This window comes from Canis aureus, chromosome 15 (assembly GCF_053574225.1).
Source record: "Canis aureus isolate CA01 chromosome 15, VMU_Caureus_v.1.0, whole genome shotgun sequence".
Lineage (NCBI taxonomy): Eukaryota > Metazoa > Chordata > Mammalia > Carnivora > Canidae > Canis > Canis aureus.
In genome coordinates, this window is record NC_135625.1 from 41,372,619 (window position 1) to 41,392,999 (window position 20,381).

The 20,381-nt window shown below is 35.6% G+C and overlaps 1 protein-coding gene and 1 long non-coding RNA gene across 14 annotated transcripts in view; one reads left to right on the forward strand and one right to left on the reverse strand.

The window, feature by feature from the left end:
• Positions 1-20,381, reverse strand: part of LOC144284583 (uncharacterized) — a 126,540-nt gene that overhangs the window by 47,263 nt on the left and 58,896 nt on the right. Inside the window, exon 4 of one of the 13 annotated variants that reach the window (XR_013353025.1) lies at positions 7,327-9,090. The exons of the other annotated variants lie outside the window; for them this stretch is intronic. This is a non-coding gene — a long non-coding RNA (uncharacterized LOC144284583). Of the gene's footprint in view, positions 1-7,326; positions 9,091-20,381 lie in introns of those variants that run through there. 13 annotated transcript variants of the gene reach the window in all.
• On the forward strand, positions 1,311-16,468 carry IDO1 (indoleamine 2,3-dioxygenase 1). Its single transcript, XM_077849290.1, has 10 exons — positions 1,311-1,495; positions 5,170-5,265; positions 5,384-5,503; positions 8,829-8,947; positions 10,141-10,155; positions 11,946-12,045; positions 12,749-12,866; positions 13,893-13,944; positions 14,441-14,589; positions 15,838-16,468. The coding sequence occupies exons 1-10, from the start codon at positions 1,397-1,399 to the stop codon at positions 16,191-16,193; spliced, it is 1,224 nt and encodes a 407-aa protein (XP_077705416.1). The 5' UTR covers positions 1,311-1,396; the 3' UTR covers positions 16,194-16,468.

Sequence of the window (20,381 nt, forward strand, 5' to 3'; positions counted from 1 at the left end):
CCTGGAGACCCAGGATCGAATCCCACGTCGGGCTCCCGGTGCATGGAGCCTGCTTCTCCCTCTGCCTATGTCTCTGCCTCTCTTTCTCTCTCTCTCTCTCTGTGACTATCATAAATAAATAAAAATTAAAAAAAAATTTTAAAAAAAGACAAATCATGATGTAATTAGGAAAGAATAGTGGGAGAACTAGAATGCAAAGTAATGCATCATTAAAAAGTTATTTCAAGTACTGATAAGCTGGATGACAAAGCTCCATTCTTATAATGTACTGAACACTAACTCCTGAACTCTTCTCCTTTTGATCATCAAAAAGAACGATATGGTTTCTGCTTTTGCTTCAGCTTTATTAGTAAGATCGAACAATACCTATAAGTGACCACCGAACTGCATGCACCTTCAAAAAAGTTTACCAAATGCAATTTTAATTTGCATTCTGAATGAAACTTTTCAAGTATTTTATCTCTTACTTAAACTTTTTTTTTTAATTTTTATTTATTTATGATAGTCACACAGAGAGAGAGAGAGAGGCAGAGACACAGGCAGAGGGAGAAGCAGGCTCCATGCACCGGGAACCTGACGTGGGATTCGATCCCGGGTCTCCAGGATCGCGCCCTGGGCCAAAGGCAGGCGCCAAACCACTGAGCCACCCAGGGATCCCTCTTACTTAAACTTTTAACACATTGCAAACTCTCCAGATGTGAAGGGCTGTTGCCTTATCATCCGTGCTTAGCAGTCAAATATAGTAGAGATACAGAAGAGTCTTCCTGAAAATGACATAAAGAATATGAAGAAGAACTGTATCATTGGTAATACAGATAAAAGACTGGGTAAGAAAATGGGGGCATAAAGGGGTAATATCTTAATCCTCATGTTTTTCCATTTTTTTCCTAGTTCAATGTATCACAGGTTGCATTTCATGGCTGCAAAAGCAAGACATTAGTATGTTCAAAGAACCCTGATAACTTAAAGGAAAGCCTATGGTAGTGCTGACTAAATGATAGTTTAGGACTTTAGCCTAGGTTAAGTTCATTATTTAAATTCAAAGATTTAAAAGGTCCCATTAAAAATGTCTTTTTCTGGTTACCTATTTTCATGGTTTTTGTTATTTCAGTTTCTTTCCGACTTCCCCAATGGCAGTAAACAAATGATATTCCTGGTGATAAATACTTCATAAGAATGTAAGCTTTCAGTTTCTTCATATGATAAATAGTGATGCTTTTGTGGCTTTATTGTTTATCAAATTACAAAAAAAGAAAATGAAACTATTTCAAAAGTGGAAGTCATTGCTTACTGCCTACATGAGTAAGTTTGTGGTCATTGGCTGTGGCAACCTTTATAATAAGTAGAGGCTCTGAAACTCTATCAGAACTAAGGACCAAAAGAGGAGACTGCAAGCATGGAAGATGATGGAATACTTCTTATGGAAAGTCCTCAGAGAATTTTTGAAAAATACCATATAGATGAAGAGATGGGCTTCGCTTTGCCAAATCCACTGGTAAGACAGGGTACTGAGATATGGGCAAAAATGTTTTGTTATCATTACTCACCTGGACAAGTTGAGTATTGATGATATTGATGATATGTGGTTCTATTGATGATATGTGGTTCAGTAATTTTTACTAAACGATTGGATAAAGCAGTGCCAAAATTAGAGGCAGAGTTTTAATAAATGGTTCATACTTAACATTTTCTGCCTAGAGATTTAGTATTAAATGCACTTTTTACTTACCTTACACAGATAAAGAGAGTGATGAGATAAGGAAATTATACAAGCATTTTAGCTTAATATAATTGTAAATTTTCGGAGGACATTTTGAAAAAAACAAAGTAATAAATGATCCATGAGTCAAAGGAACTCTCTTGACTGATACACTTAAATTGTATGAAGTATACACTCCTACTTTATTTTTTTGAGATATTATATCAAGTAACTTTGTGTTATATTAATACTGCCTATTGTTATAAGTCTAAAACTACTTTTCTTTACAAGCTTTGCCTACAAACAGCAAGACATGTAAAGTAAATGTCTGCCTTTATTCTTTTTTAAAAACTCTTATTTATTTATTCATGAGAGACATAGAGAGAGAGAGGCAGGGGGGCGGGAAGGCAGAGACACAGGCAGAGGGAGAAGCAGGCTCCATGCAGGGAGCCTGATGTAGGACTCGATCCCAGGACTCCAGAATCATGCCCTGGACCAAAGGCAGGCTGTTTGCCTTTGAAAATAAGTTTCTAAGTCGTGTACCAAAGAATGTTATGAAAACCATATTATTATCTATTTCAATTATCAAGTATTTATATAACATCTTTAAGCAATTTACAAATATTCTTACTACATCTTTACAACCATCTCTAATTTTCCTGATGAGAAACTTAAGCAATGGAGAATTTAGGTAATACCCAAATTCACACAGCTAGCAGAGATAGAATGTGAGCAAACCTGACTACTCTGGCTCCAGAGTCCATGATCTTAAAACCATTATAGGGGCAGCCCCGGTGGCGCAGTGGTTTAGCACCGCCTGCAGCCCAAGGTGTGATCTTGGAGAACCGGGATCGAGTCCCACGTCGGGCTCCCTGCATGGAGCCTGCTTCTCCCTCTGCCTGTGTCTCTGCCTCTCTCTCTCTAGCTGTGTCTCTATGAATAAATAAATAAAATCTTTAAAAAAAAAACCATTATAATATGCTGCCTCTCTTAAAAGAAAAGAAGATATAAGGCATTGTTTTTCCTCTACCCGCCTCTTGGGCTTAATAAGATTCATGAGAGTCCATATAATTTCTAGGAATCAGTTTTATGTTGTGATAATTCTGTATACCAGCATATATCTATTTATTGTAGCTCAAACAGAGTCTATATTCTAGAGGACATCTTTTATCTTAGAAAGAAAGAAAGAGGGAGAGAAAACAAGCAAGGAAGGGGCAGAAAGAGAGAATCTCAAGCAAACTCCCGCTGGGTCCAGAGCCCAATGCTAGATTCAATTTCAGGATCCTGAGATCAAGACCTGAGCCAGAACCAAGGGTTCGTCACTCAATCGACTGAACCACCCACACATTCCTAGATGGCATCTTTAAATGCACCAAATATATTTTTAGTAGAGATCCAATATAACTGTACTTAGAAATAACATCCTGTAAATACCTTGTGTAATACAGACAAATCTAAAGCAAATTCTTCTCCTGATTTAATTCTTCTCTTCAAACTATTAAGTTAGTTTAATGTTATTGCTAATAGCAACTAGTTTACTTTATATTTGCAAATCAATAATACTCAGACTTGCTATACTTCCATCCAAGCACACCAAAATGCCAGAATAAGATGGTTTTGAAAATATACTTATCAGTGGTACAAGAACAAAAATCTTCAAAAACTGTGAAACCTCATATCATCTCTCCCCCCACAGTAAGTTCTCTTAAAAATTAAGACAATTATGGTAGTTTATGGGGACTGGGGTGATTATGGGGTAGTTTTTGGGAAAACAAAACCCCCAAACGAAAGCAAACCAAAACTCTTCCTGAACTACTTAAAAAATAATGTTGCTACCTAAGTTGTTTAGGAAATTAGATCATGTCCTGAAACAAGAGAGATAAATTAAAGGCTACTTTTATTTCTTCACTGAAGATCTTTCCTTGAGATTATAAACTCAAAAACGTCCATTTCACCTCTATAATCTATCAGCTTTCTATTCCAAAGGAAAATAATGTGTCTTCTAATTCCACATAGATACAAAATACATTCTCTAATCTAGCAGAAATTGAATGACTCTGTTTTACTCGTCATTGATTTATATTATACCATTCAAACATTGTATGACCAGAGCATATTATTGATTGAATTTTACATCTGTTGAAAGTCAAATAGGATAATCATGATATATAACAACGACAAAAAATTCCTTTATTTGGGGAAAATAGTAACAACCAAAAATTCAGTTGTGCTACATAGTAAGACACACAACGAAAAGAGATATATGTATTACTAAAAACACTAGAGTACAACTTTTGTGTGGTTAGAGAGAAAAATTCCAAGAAACAAGTAAGGTGACTATCTAGTGAGTATACAGTCACTAATTATCTGCAGCCCCTGAAAATGTTTGAATTTGATGTTACAGTTGCCCTTTTATCTTATAGTTTACTTATAATATTAACTTTGTTTTGTAGCTTGAAGCTTCTCCTGCGTTGGTTTGAGTTAATCTCTACTTTTGCTGTGTCCCCATAGTTCAGTATTGACCTTAAGGATATGTCAGGAAACAGCTTAATGAAGGAAGTATAGGGAAAAAGCATATGGGAAGTTGTTTAGGGATGTTAATCTCATTGAGAGCTGTTGTTTAGGTCTTTTGTTTGAATATTTTCCCTTGAAATGAAAGTACAAATATAATAAGATCTAAGGAAACACTTTCATTTGGCTTTTATTTGTACTTACTGGGTAAAATTTAAGCCTATTGTCCCAAAGCAGGAAATTGATATATGTATAGACAATATAGTTTAGTATTGTCTTGTTTAGTACTGTCCCAGGTTCTGCAAGAAATATAAAATTAAAAACACAATAAAGTCCTTGCCATCAGAGAGTGAGATGTTAAAAGGGCATTGATTTGTGAAAGCTGAAAACACTTAAAAGTTCAATCACAATAAACTATATCTACAAAACAATTTCATAAACTGAGCCTTGTTTTCCTTATTTATGAAATAGAGATAACAATCAACATTGTAGATCATTAATATTTAAATGAGAAATTATTGAGCAAAATGCCTAGTCTATTACTAACATCTAATAAATCTCATTTTTCTTCCATTCAAAGAAACTTAAATCTAGTCAGGAAGAAAAAATACATAGCAGATAACAATAAATTACTTAACAATCAAAAGGTATAATATATAGGATGCCTAATTGAGGCTATAAGTGTAGACTAGAATAATCAGGATAATTTTAGTGAAAAATTTTGAGATGACTTGTGAAAAAGAGACAGGTGAGAGTGTCTGAAGAGAGAAAGAGAGGATCTTGAGTTCTGAGTGTGTAGGTGGCAATGCAGGGACTGGAGTTGCTGGACAGGTATGTATGTGACAGGACAGCATGGTACAGAATTGATTTAGAAGCAAAGATAGATTATCAATCAGAGGCAAAGCTATTTTATAAAAACTTTAACTACTAAATAAAAATCTCATTTCTTTTTTTTCAAGGAGAAGCTACCTCCGCCTTATGATGAATGGATTTCCATTGCTAAAAATCTGCCTGAACTGATTAAGAAAAATGAACTACGTAAAAAAGTTGATGAGGTTTGGAAGAGCATTACGTTTGTCTTCCTCTGTCATTGCTTCTTAAAATTTTTAACTTGGCTTTGAAGCTGTACTGTCACCTATATTGATTTGGGTCAACCTCTATTTTTATTCTCAGTTAAAAATTCTCAGTATTGATGGCCTTAGTGGACACAAGTTGCAGCGCCTTGCACGTCTGGCTCTGGGGTATATCACCATGGCATATGTGTGGAATCAAGGTGATGGAGATGTTCGAAAGGTTTGGAGATTTTATGATATTTCTTATGCTACATGACAATTTACATCCAATTTAATGTAAAAAAACATTCTAAAAGTATTACAACTACATTTTAACAGGTAACAGAAAAAAATAAAAAGGAAAACAATCATTTAATGCTTTAACATGCCAACTGCTAACATTATTGGATTTTTAATCTTTTACTTGTGTAACACAGTTCCTCCATCCTCTCGTCCTGATTTTTAACTGCCTTTAATAAATTGGGAATTACCTTAAAAAAAAAGATGAATATTTAAGATGTATGTTCTGTGTCTTTTACTGAAATTACATTGTAAGCATTTCTTAGTTCCTATACTATCCTTCGTCATCATTTGAAATGACTATAGTTTTTCACTGAATTCCTCAACTTTATTTATTCAATCCTCTATTGATAAATATGTACTTGTTTTTAAAATTTTACCATTTTAAATGACACTATAATCAATATATTTGAATACGAAACATTTTCTCTATGAGTTTTGGGTGATATGAACATTTTATGCCTCTTTTTACTTAATATTAAAGTGTTATCTTACTTCTGTCAGCATGTAAGAATATATGGGTATACCCTACTCTCATCAACAGTAGATAACTTTAGATTTAAAATAATAACATCTTGTTTTTTATCTGGCAATCCTAATTACATGAAACCAATACAGATTGTAATACCCAATCTTTAAACTGCAAAGAGATAAAATAGACTCCAGAAGGACCTTCTGCCATTTAAGGATTTTTTTTTCCTTTTTGACAAAGGTAATCATAATTTTATCTTGTTTGTATTTTCACATACTGTGTAAATATAGAAAAAGACATATTGTTCATCTATGATATGTCATCCTCTGATATGTAAACAAAAAGAAAATGTCATTCTACATAATCATGGGGACATCTTTTATTTCTTTATAATCATCTCCCATTCAAACTATCATGTCTAGATTTTTAATGATGCAAAAAGGTTTAAGATAAGCCTTACAACCTAAGCACACAGCCTCACTAGATTTGCTAGAATCTGGGTCTAGCTAAATATGTAAGAATTGTATAGAAAGATCATCAATAAAAAAGGGCAGCATATGCTAGGTGTAGAAGTATTAGAGCCCAGAATAGCTAAAGAGTAGTTGGTATAATAATGAAATGCTTCAAGGAAGAAGTGGGACTTGAACTACTTCTTGAAAGATTGGTAGAGCTTATCCAAAAAGGAGAGGAGCAGAAAAGAGAGAGAAGACTAGCAAAAAATATGGAGACCAGAATGTACATGGGATAATCAAAGATAATATATTTATTATTGGAGATCAGAATTACAAAGAATACATGAAAATATATTTTTAATTTATCTAGTTTTTGTAAACCACATTATTCTAAAAAGGATTTTAGAAGCAACCAACAAATATAGTTTGATGAGGAAATTATAATATATATATGTACATATATATATATATATAACTATTTAAATGAGGATATTGTGGGAAAGAAAAAAATTGATAAAAAATAAGATATATCAGTATAAGGCACATTTTGCTTGAGAATGAGGTAGGAACTAGCATCTGAGTTTCCTAGTAACTGCATAAATGTCTTTAATAGATTAAGATGTGTTTCAACATTTCCTTTCTTTTTCCCAAGTCATTTCATATTAACTTGTTCATTAAGCATCTTCCCTTTTGATTCCCTTAGATCTTTTCTTTAAATCAGAAAGAGACAAAAATTTCCATTTGAAACATGTAAAATCACTTGCAAACAAAAATATTCAATTCCCAGAGACAAAGTTCTACAAGGGAAGCGCACATCCAGGTGTTACTTTGATAGCCAATGTTTCTCTTTCTTTCTTTCTTTCTTTTTTTTAAAGATTTATTTATTTATTTATTTATTTATTTATTTATTTATTTATTTATGATAGACACAGAGAGAGAGAGAGAGAGAGAGAGGCAGAGACACAGGCAGAGGGAGAATCAGGCTCCATGCCAGGAGCCCGACGCGGGGGACTCGATCCCGGGACTCCAGGATCACGCCCTGGGCCAAAGGCAGGCGCTAAACCGCTGAGCCACCCAGGGATCCCAATGTTTCTCTTTCTAACATTTTGTTCTCTGTTAAACCATCATCTTCAGGTGTATTAAGTTAATACAGAGCCATTTAGGTTATAGCTCTCATGATTTTTGCAGAACTGTGGAGTGTGCCACATTGTCATATCACCTCTACCACCGCAGTCCCACTTCCCACTACCCCAGATAAGTCACACATCCCTGTCCTTTGCCTGGTTAGATACACATATTCCAACAACTGGCTGCTGATGACAAGAGTGACCTTAATTATTACATGGAACCCTCTAGTTATAAACCAAATGATACTTAGATGAGGAAGTCAGGCAGGTAAAGAATAAAACATCAGCATTATAACTAATAGCACAGTTGGAAAACATGGCTTACATGTGTGGCAACAATGGGCCTGCTAGGAAAGCACTTATCCACCAGGACTGTCCATGGGGGTAGGAGCCTTTTAGAGTGTGGCCAGACACAAATAGAATCCTGAGTAATAGGCTCAGGGAAAGACAAAGTTTGCTGAGCTAAGGTCCCCCTCCACACACAACAATTGAATTAGCTTCTATACCTCTATACCTCCTCTGAGGAAAGGTGAGTGAAAGAGCCAAGAGTGTCACTCCAATTGACCTACTCTGCATGGAAATGGAAAGGAAGGCTAAAGGAGATTCTTCCTGCTGATATAAGTAAGTCTTCAAGGATGAGCTCCAACATCTTCTATGGTGAGACTTTCTAAAAAACCATCCAGGGGAGAGTTTCTGTCAGCACTATGCTCCAAGGGCAGCAAAGCACTTATGGTTCTAGTATGTACCATATCCCAAAGTTATGACTACAAATGACTGCACTTCTTGGAGACAATTGATTTTAAACTTGTATTGCCTACAGAAAAAAAGCTCTTCATAGAGGAGTTGCCTAAAAATATTCATGGGATGGACGCACAAATAAATGACTGCAAGTGATCTCAGGTCATTAGAAAGTCAAGGATACATCCTTTGTTTCTTGTACCTTCTACCTCTTTTTCCTCTCTCTGATTAGATTATATCCACATCAACCTACATCTAAAACATAAACATTTAATAATTACCAGGACAAAGTTATGAAATGAGGAAGAGAAAATTATGATTGTTTGGTTTCAGAGTGCCATTATGTAGAATAGTTAATGTTTTGGCACTAATCGGGAAGTTGGAAAGGTAGCAGAAGAGGTAGCTGGGAGGTAGCAGGAGACAGAAGAAAAGGTAAGGCACTTCAAAGGTTAATACCAAATTTTGTGTTTTCATTAGGTCTTGCCACAGAATATTGCTATTCCTTACTGTGAACTCTCTGAGAAGCTGGGTCTGCCTCCTATTCTGGTTTATGCAGACTGTGTCTTAGCAAACTGGAAGAAAAAGGATCCCAATGGGTATGTGAACTCTAATTATAACAGGAACAATAGAAATGCATGCTATTTACATCAATAGGGCATTAGTCATTGGTTGAATTTTCAGCAGCACAGCTTTCTTCTCTGCTTTAGGGGTATGATTTCTTTTGCTGGCATCTCTATAACTACAAATATATGAGAGAAAGGTATATAATTAACATACAATGAAATGCACCATCTTAACTGTTCAGTCTGGTGATTTTGACTGTTCTGTATACATGAATAGCCCTAAGCAAGATACAGAATATCACCTCTGTGGCTCTTTCCATTCAATTTTCTTCTCTACCTCTAGGTACACATATTCTGATTTGTCATATTAAAAATTAAATTTTTCTGCTATTACATTTCATATTAATTAGATTATAGAATATGTACTCTGACTTTTATTAATTAACATGTTTTGGAGATTATACAAATTTGACTTTTAACTATGTGGTTAAGTTTAAGAGTCAATACATTTTCAGCAGTAGAGATGGCAATGCCTGGGCCTTCTGTGCTGCCTGCTGAGGAGCTAGGCCTCTCCTCTCCTTTTAGCAATATGTTCTGTTACAACAAAGGGACCAGAGACTTATGGTGCCCCAGGGGTCTGGGTGTGATTTGCCGAGTACTATAGACACAGAACCATAAAATGAAAGGATTTGATTTAGAAAAGAATGACATTTCTGAGAATGTCTCCTCAGAAAAGGAGACAAACGCTGAAAGACTTTTAACTATAGGAAACAGACTGAGGTTCGCTGGAGGAGAGGTAGATGGGGAATGGGGCAACTGGGTGATGGGCATTAAGGAGGTTGCATGATGTGAGGAGCACTAGATGTTATATGCAACTGATGAATTATTGAAATCTACATCTAATTGTAGATGTAAACTAATGATGTACCATATTTTGGCTAATTGAATTTAAATAAAAAAAAAGTTTATTAGTAAAAACTAATTTTGACTAACATGGTGTTCCTTGAATATTTAATTTTTTTACTTACAAAGTCCTAAGTGTTTGCAATGCCTGGCTGACAAATACTTTTTAAAAACACACATATATTTTCTTTTTTATCTATATCTTACCTTTAATAGAGCAGTAGTATTAAATGGGATATGAATAACTCAAAACCATTTGATTTTTAAATTGATTTTCTTTTTCTCTTCCAACTGATCCATTGCTTCATGGCTGCTTTGACAAGGCCTATGACTTATGAGTAAGTATTTGATTCTTATTTTATTATAAGAATTGGTATTCAAACTGAGTATAGGTTTATCAATATCCTCTAAATGTACTTTTTAAAAGATCAATTGAATTCAAGGAAAAATAACTCAAGTAATTGTTTAAAGAGCAAATAATCCCAATCCTTATTTAGATTTATAACTGACAGGACTGTTTCAGTTTGATATTATAGCTATAGATATATACAAAACTAGCACTTGCATATATAAAAATGTAATTAATATTCATAAATACAAACACACATACATCTGTATGTCTTTGACTTGATGACTTCAGTGGCCAGATATCTATATATACCTGTTCTTTATTACCCAATCCTTACTATTTTTAAGTCATGACCTGAGCAGAGGCTAAGAGCTAGGGAAACCATGGTAAATATAGGAATAAGCCTGTCCTAGTGGAAAGCAGATACAGGAAAATTATGTAATTATATTGCTTTATGATTAAGAGAAAGGTGAGAGGATAAAGTGCTGGGAACTCTAGCTGAATAAAAGTGATGAAGAAGGAATCCCTGCAGCAAGTTATTTAAGCTGAGTTCCAAAGAGTCAGTCAAAAGGAATTAGCTAGAAGGAAAAGATTACTGTTCATAGTGGAGGAAACAGTAAGAGTGAAGGCCTTGAAGTGATGAATATCTTCATGCATTATCAGAACTGAAGGAAGACTAAGGCCACTGATAAGTAGTAACTGCTAGGAGTAGTGGTATGGAAAAGGGATGAAGAAATAAACTTAGCAAAAAGATTATGATGAGGGGTTTAAATAGTATCTTAAAATCAATGGGAAGCTATGGGAGGTTTTTAAATGGGAGGATAATATCATCAGTCCTGTTTTACAGATGAGAACAGTGAGTCAGAAACATGAAATATCTTGGTCAGTGTCACACAGCAAGTAAATTGCAGAAATGATCTGGCTTTTTCAGAGACCATGAATTTAACCACCATGAACTTCATAGATTTATAGATAGTGAGCCTTTGTTGGCACTAGTGCAAAACTTCAATTAAAAAGAAAATGGAGGGCACCTGGGTGGCTCAGATGCTTATGTGTCTCACTCAGTTTCAGTTCAGGTCATTATCTCATGGGTTGTGAGATAAAGCCCTGCATAGGATTCCATGCTCCACACAGAGTCTAAGATTCTCTCTCCCCCTCTGCCCTTACCCCCGCTCGTGCTCTCTCATTCTCTCTTTCTCTCAAATAAAGAAATAAATCGAAAGAAAGAAGAAAGAAAGAAAGAAAGAAAGAAAGAAAGAAAGAAAGAAAGAAAGAAAGAAAGAAAGAAAGAAAGAAAAAGAAAACGAGGTCTAATCAGCTATTTGCATTTCTCCATTCCTTTGTAAAGCAGATAAACCACTGAAAAACTGAATTAGGTTCATAAATAAAAGTACGGATATGAATATATTTAAAGCAAAAAGACTACTTAAAATTATACCTCACAAATGTCTTTATAAGTATTATATATATAAATATATAAATATGGTAATATATATGCATGTGAAAAATTAATGAGAAAATAGAAACAGAAATGGTCTTGGAATTTCTAGTTCCAAACTCTAAAATGGGATTTCAAGTCAAACTTAATCTGCTATCAGATCTTAGGCAACAGACCTAACACTGATATTCCCGATAATGTAAAGGAGATAGTAAAACCTAAAATACTTATCCCACAAGATTATTTTGAAGCTAAAATGGAATAAAAATATGTAAAACTACAACACTTAAATATGCCAGAATTTTTGCTAAATTCTTGACTCCCTTGACTTATTTTCTTAGGAACATGGACATTCTCTTCTGGTTTCCTGGTGGAGACTGCAGTAAAGGATTTTTCCTGGTTTCACTATTGGTGGAATTAGCAGCTGCTTCTGCAATCAAAGTACGTCCATATCTACAAGCAAATTTTTATCTCCATTTGCATAAGTAGAGCAATCATTTAATAACTGAACTATATTATGCATGAAATAATTTTATCTTGACTAAATACAGCATTCAATTACTTAATTGGATGTAAGGGATCATCTGGTAGAAATATTTAATTTATTTTATGTATTACTTAAAATATAAAACATAAGACACATTAATTAATTTTTTTTTAAGAGATAGAATACAAGTGGGAGGGGGAAGAGGGAAAGAAAGAATCTTAAGCAGGCTCCATGCCCAGCACTCTCAGGACCCTGAGATCATGACCTGAGCCAAAATCCATATTTGGATGCTTAACCAACTAAGCTCCCCAAGTGTCCCAAGACCCATATATTTAGAATTAAGTTTGAAACCTCAATAGGAGAGATGCATTTTTAATACAATTTGGCATTGGAACTAGATAACAGAGTGACATAAATCTAATGGTTTTGAGTATTAGAAAAGAGATAAAACTATATAAAACTTTATAGACTTTAAATGGTAAATAAATAAACATAAATCCAAGTTTATAAGGACATTAGTCAAACAATAAAAGGATAATCAGCCTAAAAATGAAGTGGAAATCCTACATTTAACTTAGAGATTAAGAATTAGGAGAATTTTATTCTATACCAATATTTAGTGCTAAGAAACCTTAAATATTCATCTTTTTTTTTAAGGTAATTCCCAATTTATTAAAGGCAGTTAAAAATCAGGACGAGGTCACTTTGAAGAAGGCACTGCATTATATAGCTTCTTGTCTGCACCGAGCCCATAAAGAGTTTGAAGAAGTTCATAGTAAGTATTATATGCCCATAAGCATTCAAGGCTGGCAATCACATGCTTCTGATTTTCTGAGACTAGAATTGTTGAGAAAACGGAAGGAAAAACTTTTACTTAGGTAGTGTGTTTTCACTTTAACTCACTAAATAATTATACTTTCTTGTAGGTTTTATTGTGTGTATTTTATGGATAAAGTAATCTAATGGAGAGATAAGATAAGTGACCCGAGGTTACTTAAATTAGTAAATTTTCAAGCTGGGTCTATTTAACTCAAAATAATGTCATTGCCTCCCACTGAAACCATGGAGAAACTTGCAGAACGTTCAGGCTGTTTTAAATACCGAAATATTTAGCTTCTGCTTTATAGGACCTTCCTACAAATTCTGTTTTTTCATAAGTTAAGTAAGGAACTGCACAGAAAAGCCACTGAGCTCAAAAGTTATTATGAAGTTAATAGTTAAAATATGGCAATAACTAAATACATAAACAAAGACTTACAAAAAAAAAAAATGTGCCCTGCTTAACAGCCTTAACAAGTACATGACTATGTATCACTGAGCTTTGAGTTACTGCTGATGGGTCCTTGGCAAAAAGATCAACCTTTAAATCAGAAAAGTTAGTAACCTTTGGGGAGGGAGACCCAGGGATGATGTCCACAGGGCTCCTGGGGCTCTTGTTTCATTTTGTTTAGGTTTGTTTCTTTCTTTATGTAAGTAGTATCTGTTTTTATCAGTAAGCAAATGAATAGCTTTAAGAAAATGTTGACAGTTTAATTGGTCTCCTGATTCCTTGACACAAGCTGTGTGTCAGCCCTACGGGTCAGTAGGCCCTGTTCAGTGGACACGGAAGTAGGCCCCGTTCAGTTCCCCATGGAAGAGCAGGTGAGTGAGAGCTTGTCCTCAGGGAAATTTTCCTTCATGGACTGACCTGATGCCCTTCCTGCAGCCTAAGCTGAAACCCACTATCAGTTGTCTACAATATCTTGATCTTCTCTGAAAGTTCTGGTAACTGCTTAATTAAACACACTTCATCTTTTTACAGAACATGTGGACCCAAGCACGTTTTTCAAAGTTCTTCGCATATACTTGTCTGGGTATGTAATCTCATGCTCAAATTTGTTTTCTTTTAAACAATTAATATAAAGAAAACATCAAATTCTCACTGATGGTCCCCACTATCCATTGAATTTAGGAAATAATTTCATATGATAAAATACATGTTGTATAGAAAGATTAGACTGTTCCTTGCTATTATTCGGCCAGGCATGCACTGGAGTATGGACAGGAAGGGTAGTCATTTAGGTAAAAAAAAAAAAAAAACAGGGATGTCAGGGGAATAATCATTGCTAGTGCAAAGGTAAAGTTCCAATTCTAGAATATTTATTCCAAATTTGCTCAGAACCATGTTATTTGTCATTCTCAAACATGAACATGAATGGAAAGGGAGTGTGGAAGAAGAATAATGAAGCCGATTTCATGTCACTTTCCATTCATCCTCTATTATAAGAGTCTATAACCGAAAATTTGGCAATTCTCCAAATAATGATGTTTTGTTTGGTTTGGTTTGGTTTTTTTCCCTTCCTGGCCTAGTTGGAAAGGCAACTCCAAACTGCCAGAGGGTTTGAAGTATGAAGGTTTCTGGGAAAACCCAAAAGAGTTTGCAGGAGGCAGTGCAGCCCAAAGCAGCATCTTTCAATGCTTTGACATTCTGCTGGGCATCCAGCAGTGTTCTGGTGAAGGTGAGTGGATAATGACAAATGTCAATCACCTCATATGTTAATACAAAAGTGTTTTAATATCTGAAAAGTAACTTCCCATCAGCATTTCATCTGAACTTATCTGATACTTTTAGAAGGATCAGGAAGCAAAACTTTATTGTTATTATCCCATTTCACAGACAATCAAGCAGAAATTTCCAAGTATCTTTAGAGGATAAGTGATGGGCTCCTTATTAACCAGCTTGAAAGCAATGGAGCCAGAACCAAAACTCAAGTTCATCACTATCTCAGTCTTGACATTTGGGCATGATATAAGGCCTGATGGACTGTGGTGAAGCCCATAGCACATGTTCTAAAGATGTATAATCAGATTCAGAAAAAGAAAGCCACCTGCAAATGGGATGGGACTCTGAGCTAAAGTTGGGGAGGTGGAAACCTCAGTGACAAGGCGAGGCTTGGCACTGCTCTTGCTCAGCTGTCTTACTCCAATAGCAGTTCAAATTTTTTAATTTAATTTAATTATTTAATTTAATTTTATTTTATTAAGGTTTTTTATTTATTTATTCATGAGAGAGGCAGAGACACAGACAGAGGGAAAAGCAGGCTCCTTGCAGGAAGTGTGATACGGGACTCGATCCCAGAACCTGGGATCACCACCTGATCCAAAAGGCAGACACTCAACCACTGAGCCACCCAGGAACCCCAGCAGTTCAAATTTTAAAGATATACCAAAGTTGAAAGATGAACCACACTGATTATATTTCTTCTAGGGGTTTAGAATGGGCAGAAGAAGCTCCAGTAAGAACTTTGTACTTTTCTCTGTTCTCCTAAACTTCTACTTAATAGTCAAAGGGAAAAGCATTGGCATGGGTGTAAATATGCTTTTTTTTTCTTAGTTAATTCATTTATTTAAAAGTTATCCTTTAAACTCTCTTGGACTCAGTGTCATGATCTTTCAAGTATAGATTACATGCACCCTGTCTATATCATCTGCTTTTTAGAAGGATCAAATACAGTAGGGAAATGAGAAAGGACACAAAAAAGAATCAGTTCAGTTCAGGTGGTTTTCAGAATTAAGTAAATATTACAGTAATCGCCATTACTAGTAGCAAGACTAATAGCCTAACAATCCTAACAGGATGGTGGTAAACTCATTTCCTCATGCTTCCATGGTGATGTGTGATCTCACTGTCCTCACTCTGCCTTTCTCACCTAGATTGGGGAATGCTTAGGCTTCTCTACTAACTAATCTCTCTCTTGTTCCTATAGAATTCGCTGCTGAATTCCTCCAGGAAATGAGAAACTATATGCCCCCAGCTCACCGGGACTTTCTTCTCTTGTTAAAGTCAGGCCCCTCAGTCCGGGAGTTTGTTCGTTCAAGAGATGATGTTGAACTGAAGGCAGATTATAATGAGTGTGTGAAAGCTATGGTCTCCCTGAGAAAATATCACTTGAAGATAGTAGCTAAGTACATTGTGATTCCTGCAAGCCAGCAGCCCAAGAATAATCAAGCATCTGAAGAATCATCGGAACAAAAAAATAAAGGAACTGGAGGCACTAATGCCATGGATTTCCTGAAGAGTGTAAGAACTACAACTGAGAAATTCCTGCTGATAGATCATTAATGTAACTCAAACAAGGGCACATTTTGTCAAGATGAAGATGTCTGTATATATTAGTGTCACTGCTCATGATATCAGACCCATGAATTAATAGTACACAACAATGTTTTTTTTTACAACAATGTTTTAATAGTACTTATAAAAGATTTCAAAATATTTTTCTAATATCTGTGCCTTCCTTGTATAAGTATAATAAGAAAAATTATATTAGAAGTATTATAATCTATATTCTGTAATTAGAATGATGAAATTTAATAAAATTTTATGATATAATTAAATGTCTAAGATTTGCTTTATTCACAACTAAAATTACTCTTCCAGATGAGACTCAGTCTACACTTCAACCCTTTAAGCATGGCTAATAGGTTCCTGTACTCACCCTATAGTAATAGCATGCTTGTTTATAATTACCTGTGTACTTGTCTCTATTCTTATTACATTATAAGCTTCATGAACAGTATAGTCTACTGTTTACTGGCCCATCCATTCTCTGACCTTAGAAGGTAATTTGCAAATATTGGTTGAATGAATATTTAAAAGATTGAGTGACCTCATGATTACATTAATCTGGACTAACAAGAAGAGGTCACTTTTGAAACATAATTTCTCCTGGGAGGTCAGGGTTATCATACAGTCTGGCATGAATTTACTTAATAATGGAATCTAAGAATGGCAGAGAGGAGCTTAAGAATTATATGGGCCAGATTGTTTTAAAGATAACAAAATTGAGGTTCAGAAGAATGAAGTTGATTGCTTAGGATCACACAATTATTTATAAATGGGAGGAGAACTTAAGTTTGTTGACAACTCTCATCTTTGTCACAGGACTTGATGTAGACCAGTTTCGAGAGGAAGGGAATTTGGGAAGGAGAGGGAGGGAAAATGAGATGATGTGTTGGAATCTCAAGAGGTAGTAGTAGATGATTAGCTAGAGATTTGATATGCTATTAAAGATGAGAAGAGAAAAAAGGCACAACACTTGCCTGGGTGCAGAATTAGCAAGCACTTTCAATTTATCAAAACGCCAGCTCTGGGCAGCCTGGGTGGCTCAGCGGTTTAGTGCAGCCTTCAGCCCAGGGTGTGATCCTGGAGACCCAGGATCAAGTCCCACATCGGGCTCCCTGCAGCAGCCTGCTTCTCCCTCTGCCTGTGTCTCTGCCTCTCTCTCTCTCTGTGTCTCTATGAATAAATAAATAAAATCTTAAAAAAAAAAAAAAACCCAGCTCTGAGGAGATGGGTTGAATGCACACAAGCAGATTCAAGGAAGGAAATGTAATAACATATTTCTAAGGTCAAACATCTAAAAACTACTTTAACATTATTTTTCAAATTCACTCTAACCCAATGAAATCGATGAAATCTCCCCACTCATAGCAAAATTTCACTTGATTCTGAAGAAAATATAGTAATCGTTTTTAAGTGCATAGGACACATTTTCTTCTTTATTCTCCTGTCAGTGTTTTTGCAATGAGCATATATAAGTTTATAACGAAAAAAGTATGAGGCTGCCTGTGTAGGTGAGTCAGTTAAACATTGGACTCATGACTTGGGTTCAGGTCATGATCTCCCAGTCATGAGATCCAGGCCCACATTGGGCTCCATGCTGGGTGTGGTTCCTGCTTAAGATTCTCTCTCCCTCTCCTCTGCCCCTCCCCACTTCCCACTAGTGTGTGCGTGCAGTGCACATTGCGTTCTCTCTCTCAAAAAAGAAAAAAAGTATGCATGCATGAATGTATGCCTGCAGACCAAATACATATATGTACATAATTTTTAGGGTTGGCCAGAAAGATCATCGCGTCTTAGGAATTGATGCAGTTCAGAAAGCACTAAACTGGGAGTCAGGAGACCAAGAGGTGGGTTCCATTTTTTGCATCTATCACCTTTGTGACCTCAGGCAAGTCACTTTGTATTTCTGTACAATAAGCATAATGATTCTTGACCTTCCTCATTCACAAGATTACTACTGAACAAAATATAGTGCTAAAGTCTTAGGAAACTATAAAGTACTACTAGAATATCAGTAAGTAAATTACTAAGGATCATTTACTGGCTCTGAGTTAAGATTTTTTCTGTCCTGTCTTCTGTTCTGATCACTCTGGCTCCACAGCTACATACCACATCAAGAGTTTCTCCTCCAGAGTTGGTTTCACCTAATTAGCAATGAATCAGCTTGACATGCAAATCATCTTTGATCCCCTCAGCCAGACTCTGCACTCACATCTTCTCTTTAAGAACATCACATATATCTGACCCGGGGGATGAAAAGTAGATAGGGGGAAGGAGAAGCAAGGGGCATTGTCTCTAACACAGCACTGTTGTCCGATAGCTGGTAGACTGACTGAAACTGGGCTTCAAATTCTCCACAAAGAGTGTAGATGCTCATTTCTCAGAAGCTATTCTTTTCTATCTGTCCGAATAATAGAAATCATAATTCCTGCTTTTCTTCTAAGTCACTCATATCTGGACTGGAAGATGTACAACAAAATACAGGATATGTTAAGAAGTCCTGATATTCTTGCATCCATGTCGTGTGGACTCTGCTCATCACAGTGAGAGCTCCTGGGACAAGGGTCATGGAGTTACTGGAAGATAAAGGTAGTCTACTACCATAAAAGAAGACTTTAGCTAGATTAAATGAATTGTTAGTAACATGGGATCTATTTGAATAGAACTAATGATATTTCCATCCCATCCCAATCTGTCTTCATAAAATCAGAAGTGTACAGTGGTATATTCCCTACATGTTGTTTTCCCTAAGTGAGGAAAAATTACCTGAAAATATGTATATTTTTCATATTAAGGATTCAGAAAAATAATTATTCCTTTCACCCTTCCTTCTATAATTAACTTTTGCACAATAAATGATTGAATTTCCTTACATATAATTCATATCGTATTTTTCTCACTCTAATATATCAAATATAATATTACATGATACAGAGGGAATATTATCAATTCATAGCATTCTGAACTCCTCATACCATTCTATAAGAGTTAATGCACAGAGAGACAGTTCTTAGGATGACCCATGAGCTAAAGATAGGAATTTATTTATTTCCACATAATTGTTTCATGTAACAATAAACAATTGAAAAATTCGAAGTTCAGATAGGCTAAAAATTTGGCATATAAACAGACACTTGGTGGTCTCTAAGGTTCTTGCCAATTCAGAGATACAACGGCCCATACAACATATGAATCCCTCTCCAATGCCTCTGAAAATATTTAGAGCTTACATATATCAATTTACTTAATTATTTCAATGAGCCAATGAAACAAGTACTAGCTACTTTTAAGGATTAAGACCCAATTGAGTTCAGAGGCTTTTAAAAGTTACACAGCTAGTGTATGGCAAAGAGACACTCAGAATTACATCCAGGCAAACTGACTCCAGAATATGTCAAACCACTACATAGGAAAACTCCTTTAAAGGAAGGGATCCCTGGGTGGTGCAGTGGTTTAGTGCCTGCCTTTGGCCAGGGCATGATCCTGGAGACCCAGGATCGAATCCCACGTCAGGCTCCCAGTGCATGGAGCCTGCTTCTGTCTCTGCCTCTCTCTCTCTCTCTCTCTCTCTCTCTCTCTGTGACTATCATAAATAAATAAAAATTAAAAAAAAACTTTTTAAAGGGAAAAAAATGTCCATACACAGGAACTCTGCTCAATAATATTGAGTGCTTGATTCTTGGGCTTTCCCCCAAATTTCCAACTCATTAGTGATTTTTTTTTATGTTGTAATAATGAGAGTAGTGGAGGTAGGATGGGACTTTTGTTCCCATTACTTCTATTGGGTCAACCAGTCCTCTACAATGGAAGCTCAGAGGCACACTCCTGATTTGGGAGATGTCCTGGAGACATTTTTGTGGCTGTTTTTGCCATTGGAACTGTAGCCATAGAAACTTAGCCTAATTGGAACTGAGCTTTGTAGGAGTAAAGCCAATGTCTGGAAATATGTGTCCTGTATGGGAGAGAAGATGGGATATTTGAAAGTTGGAAATCTACTTGGTAAAGGATCATTTGCTTGTGTCTACAAAGCTGAGTCCATTCATACACACTTCGAAGCTGCAGTCAAAATTAGACAAGAAAGTTGGAATGGGTACGAATAGTCAAGCATTAGGTGAAAAAGAATTGCCAATTGGATCAGCCTTCTACTTTGGATCTATATAACTATTTTGAAGATAGCAAGTATGT

What these genes read in the sequence shown, in the direction of transcription:
- IDO1 (XM_077849290.1), top strand. Translation starts at nt 1,397, where the DNA reads ATGGAAGATGATGGAATACTTCTTATGGAAAGTCCTCAGAGAATTTTT. An exon ending in TACGTAAAAAAGTTGATGAG is followed by an intron (nt 5,266 to 5,383) that starts GTTTGGAAGAGC and finishes TTTTATTCTCAG; the next exon opens with TTAAAAATTCTCAGTATTGA. An exon ending in CTTCGCATATACTTGTCTGG is followed by an intron (nt 13,945 to 14,440) that starts GTATGTAATCTC and finishes TTCCTGGCCTAG; the next exon opens with TTGGAAAGGCAACTCCAAAC.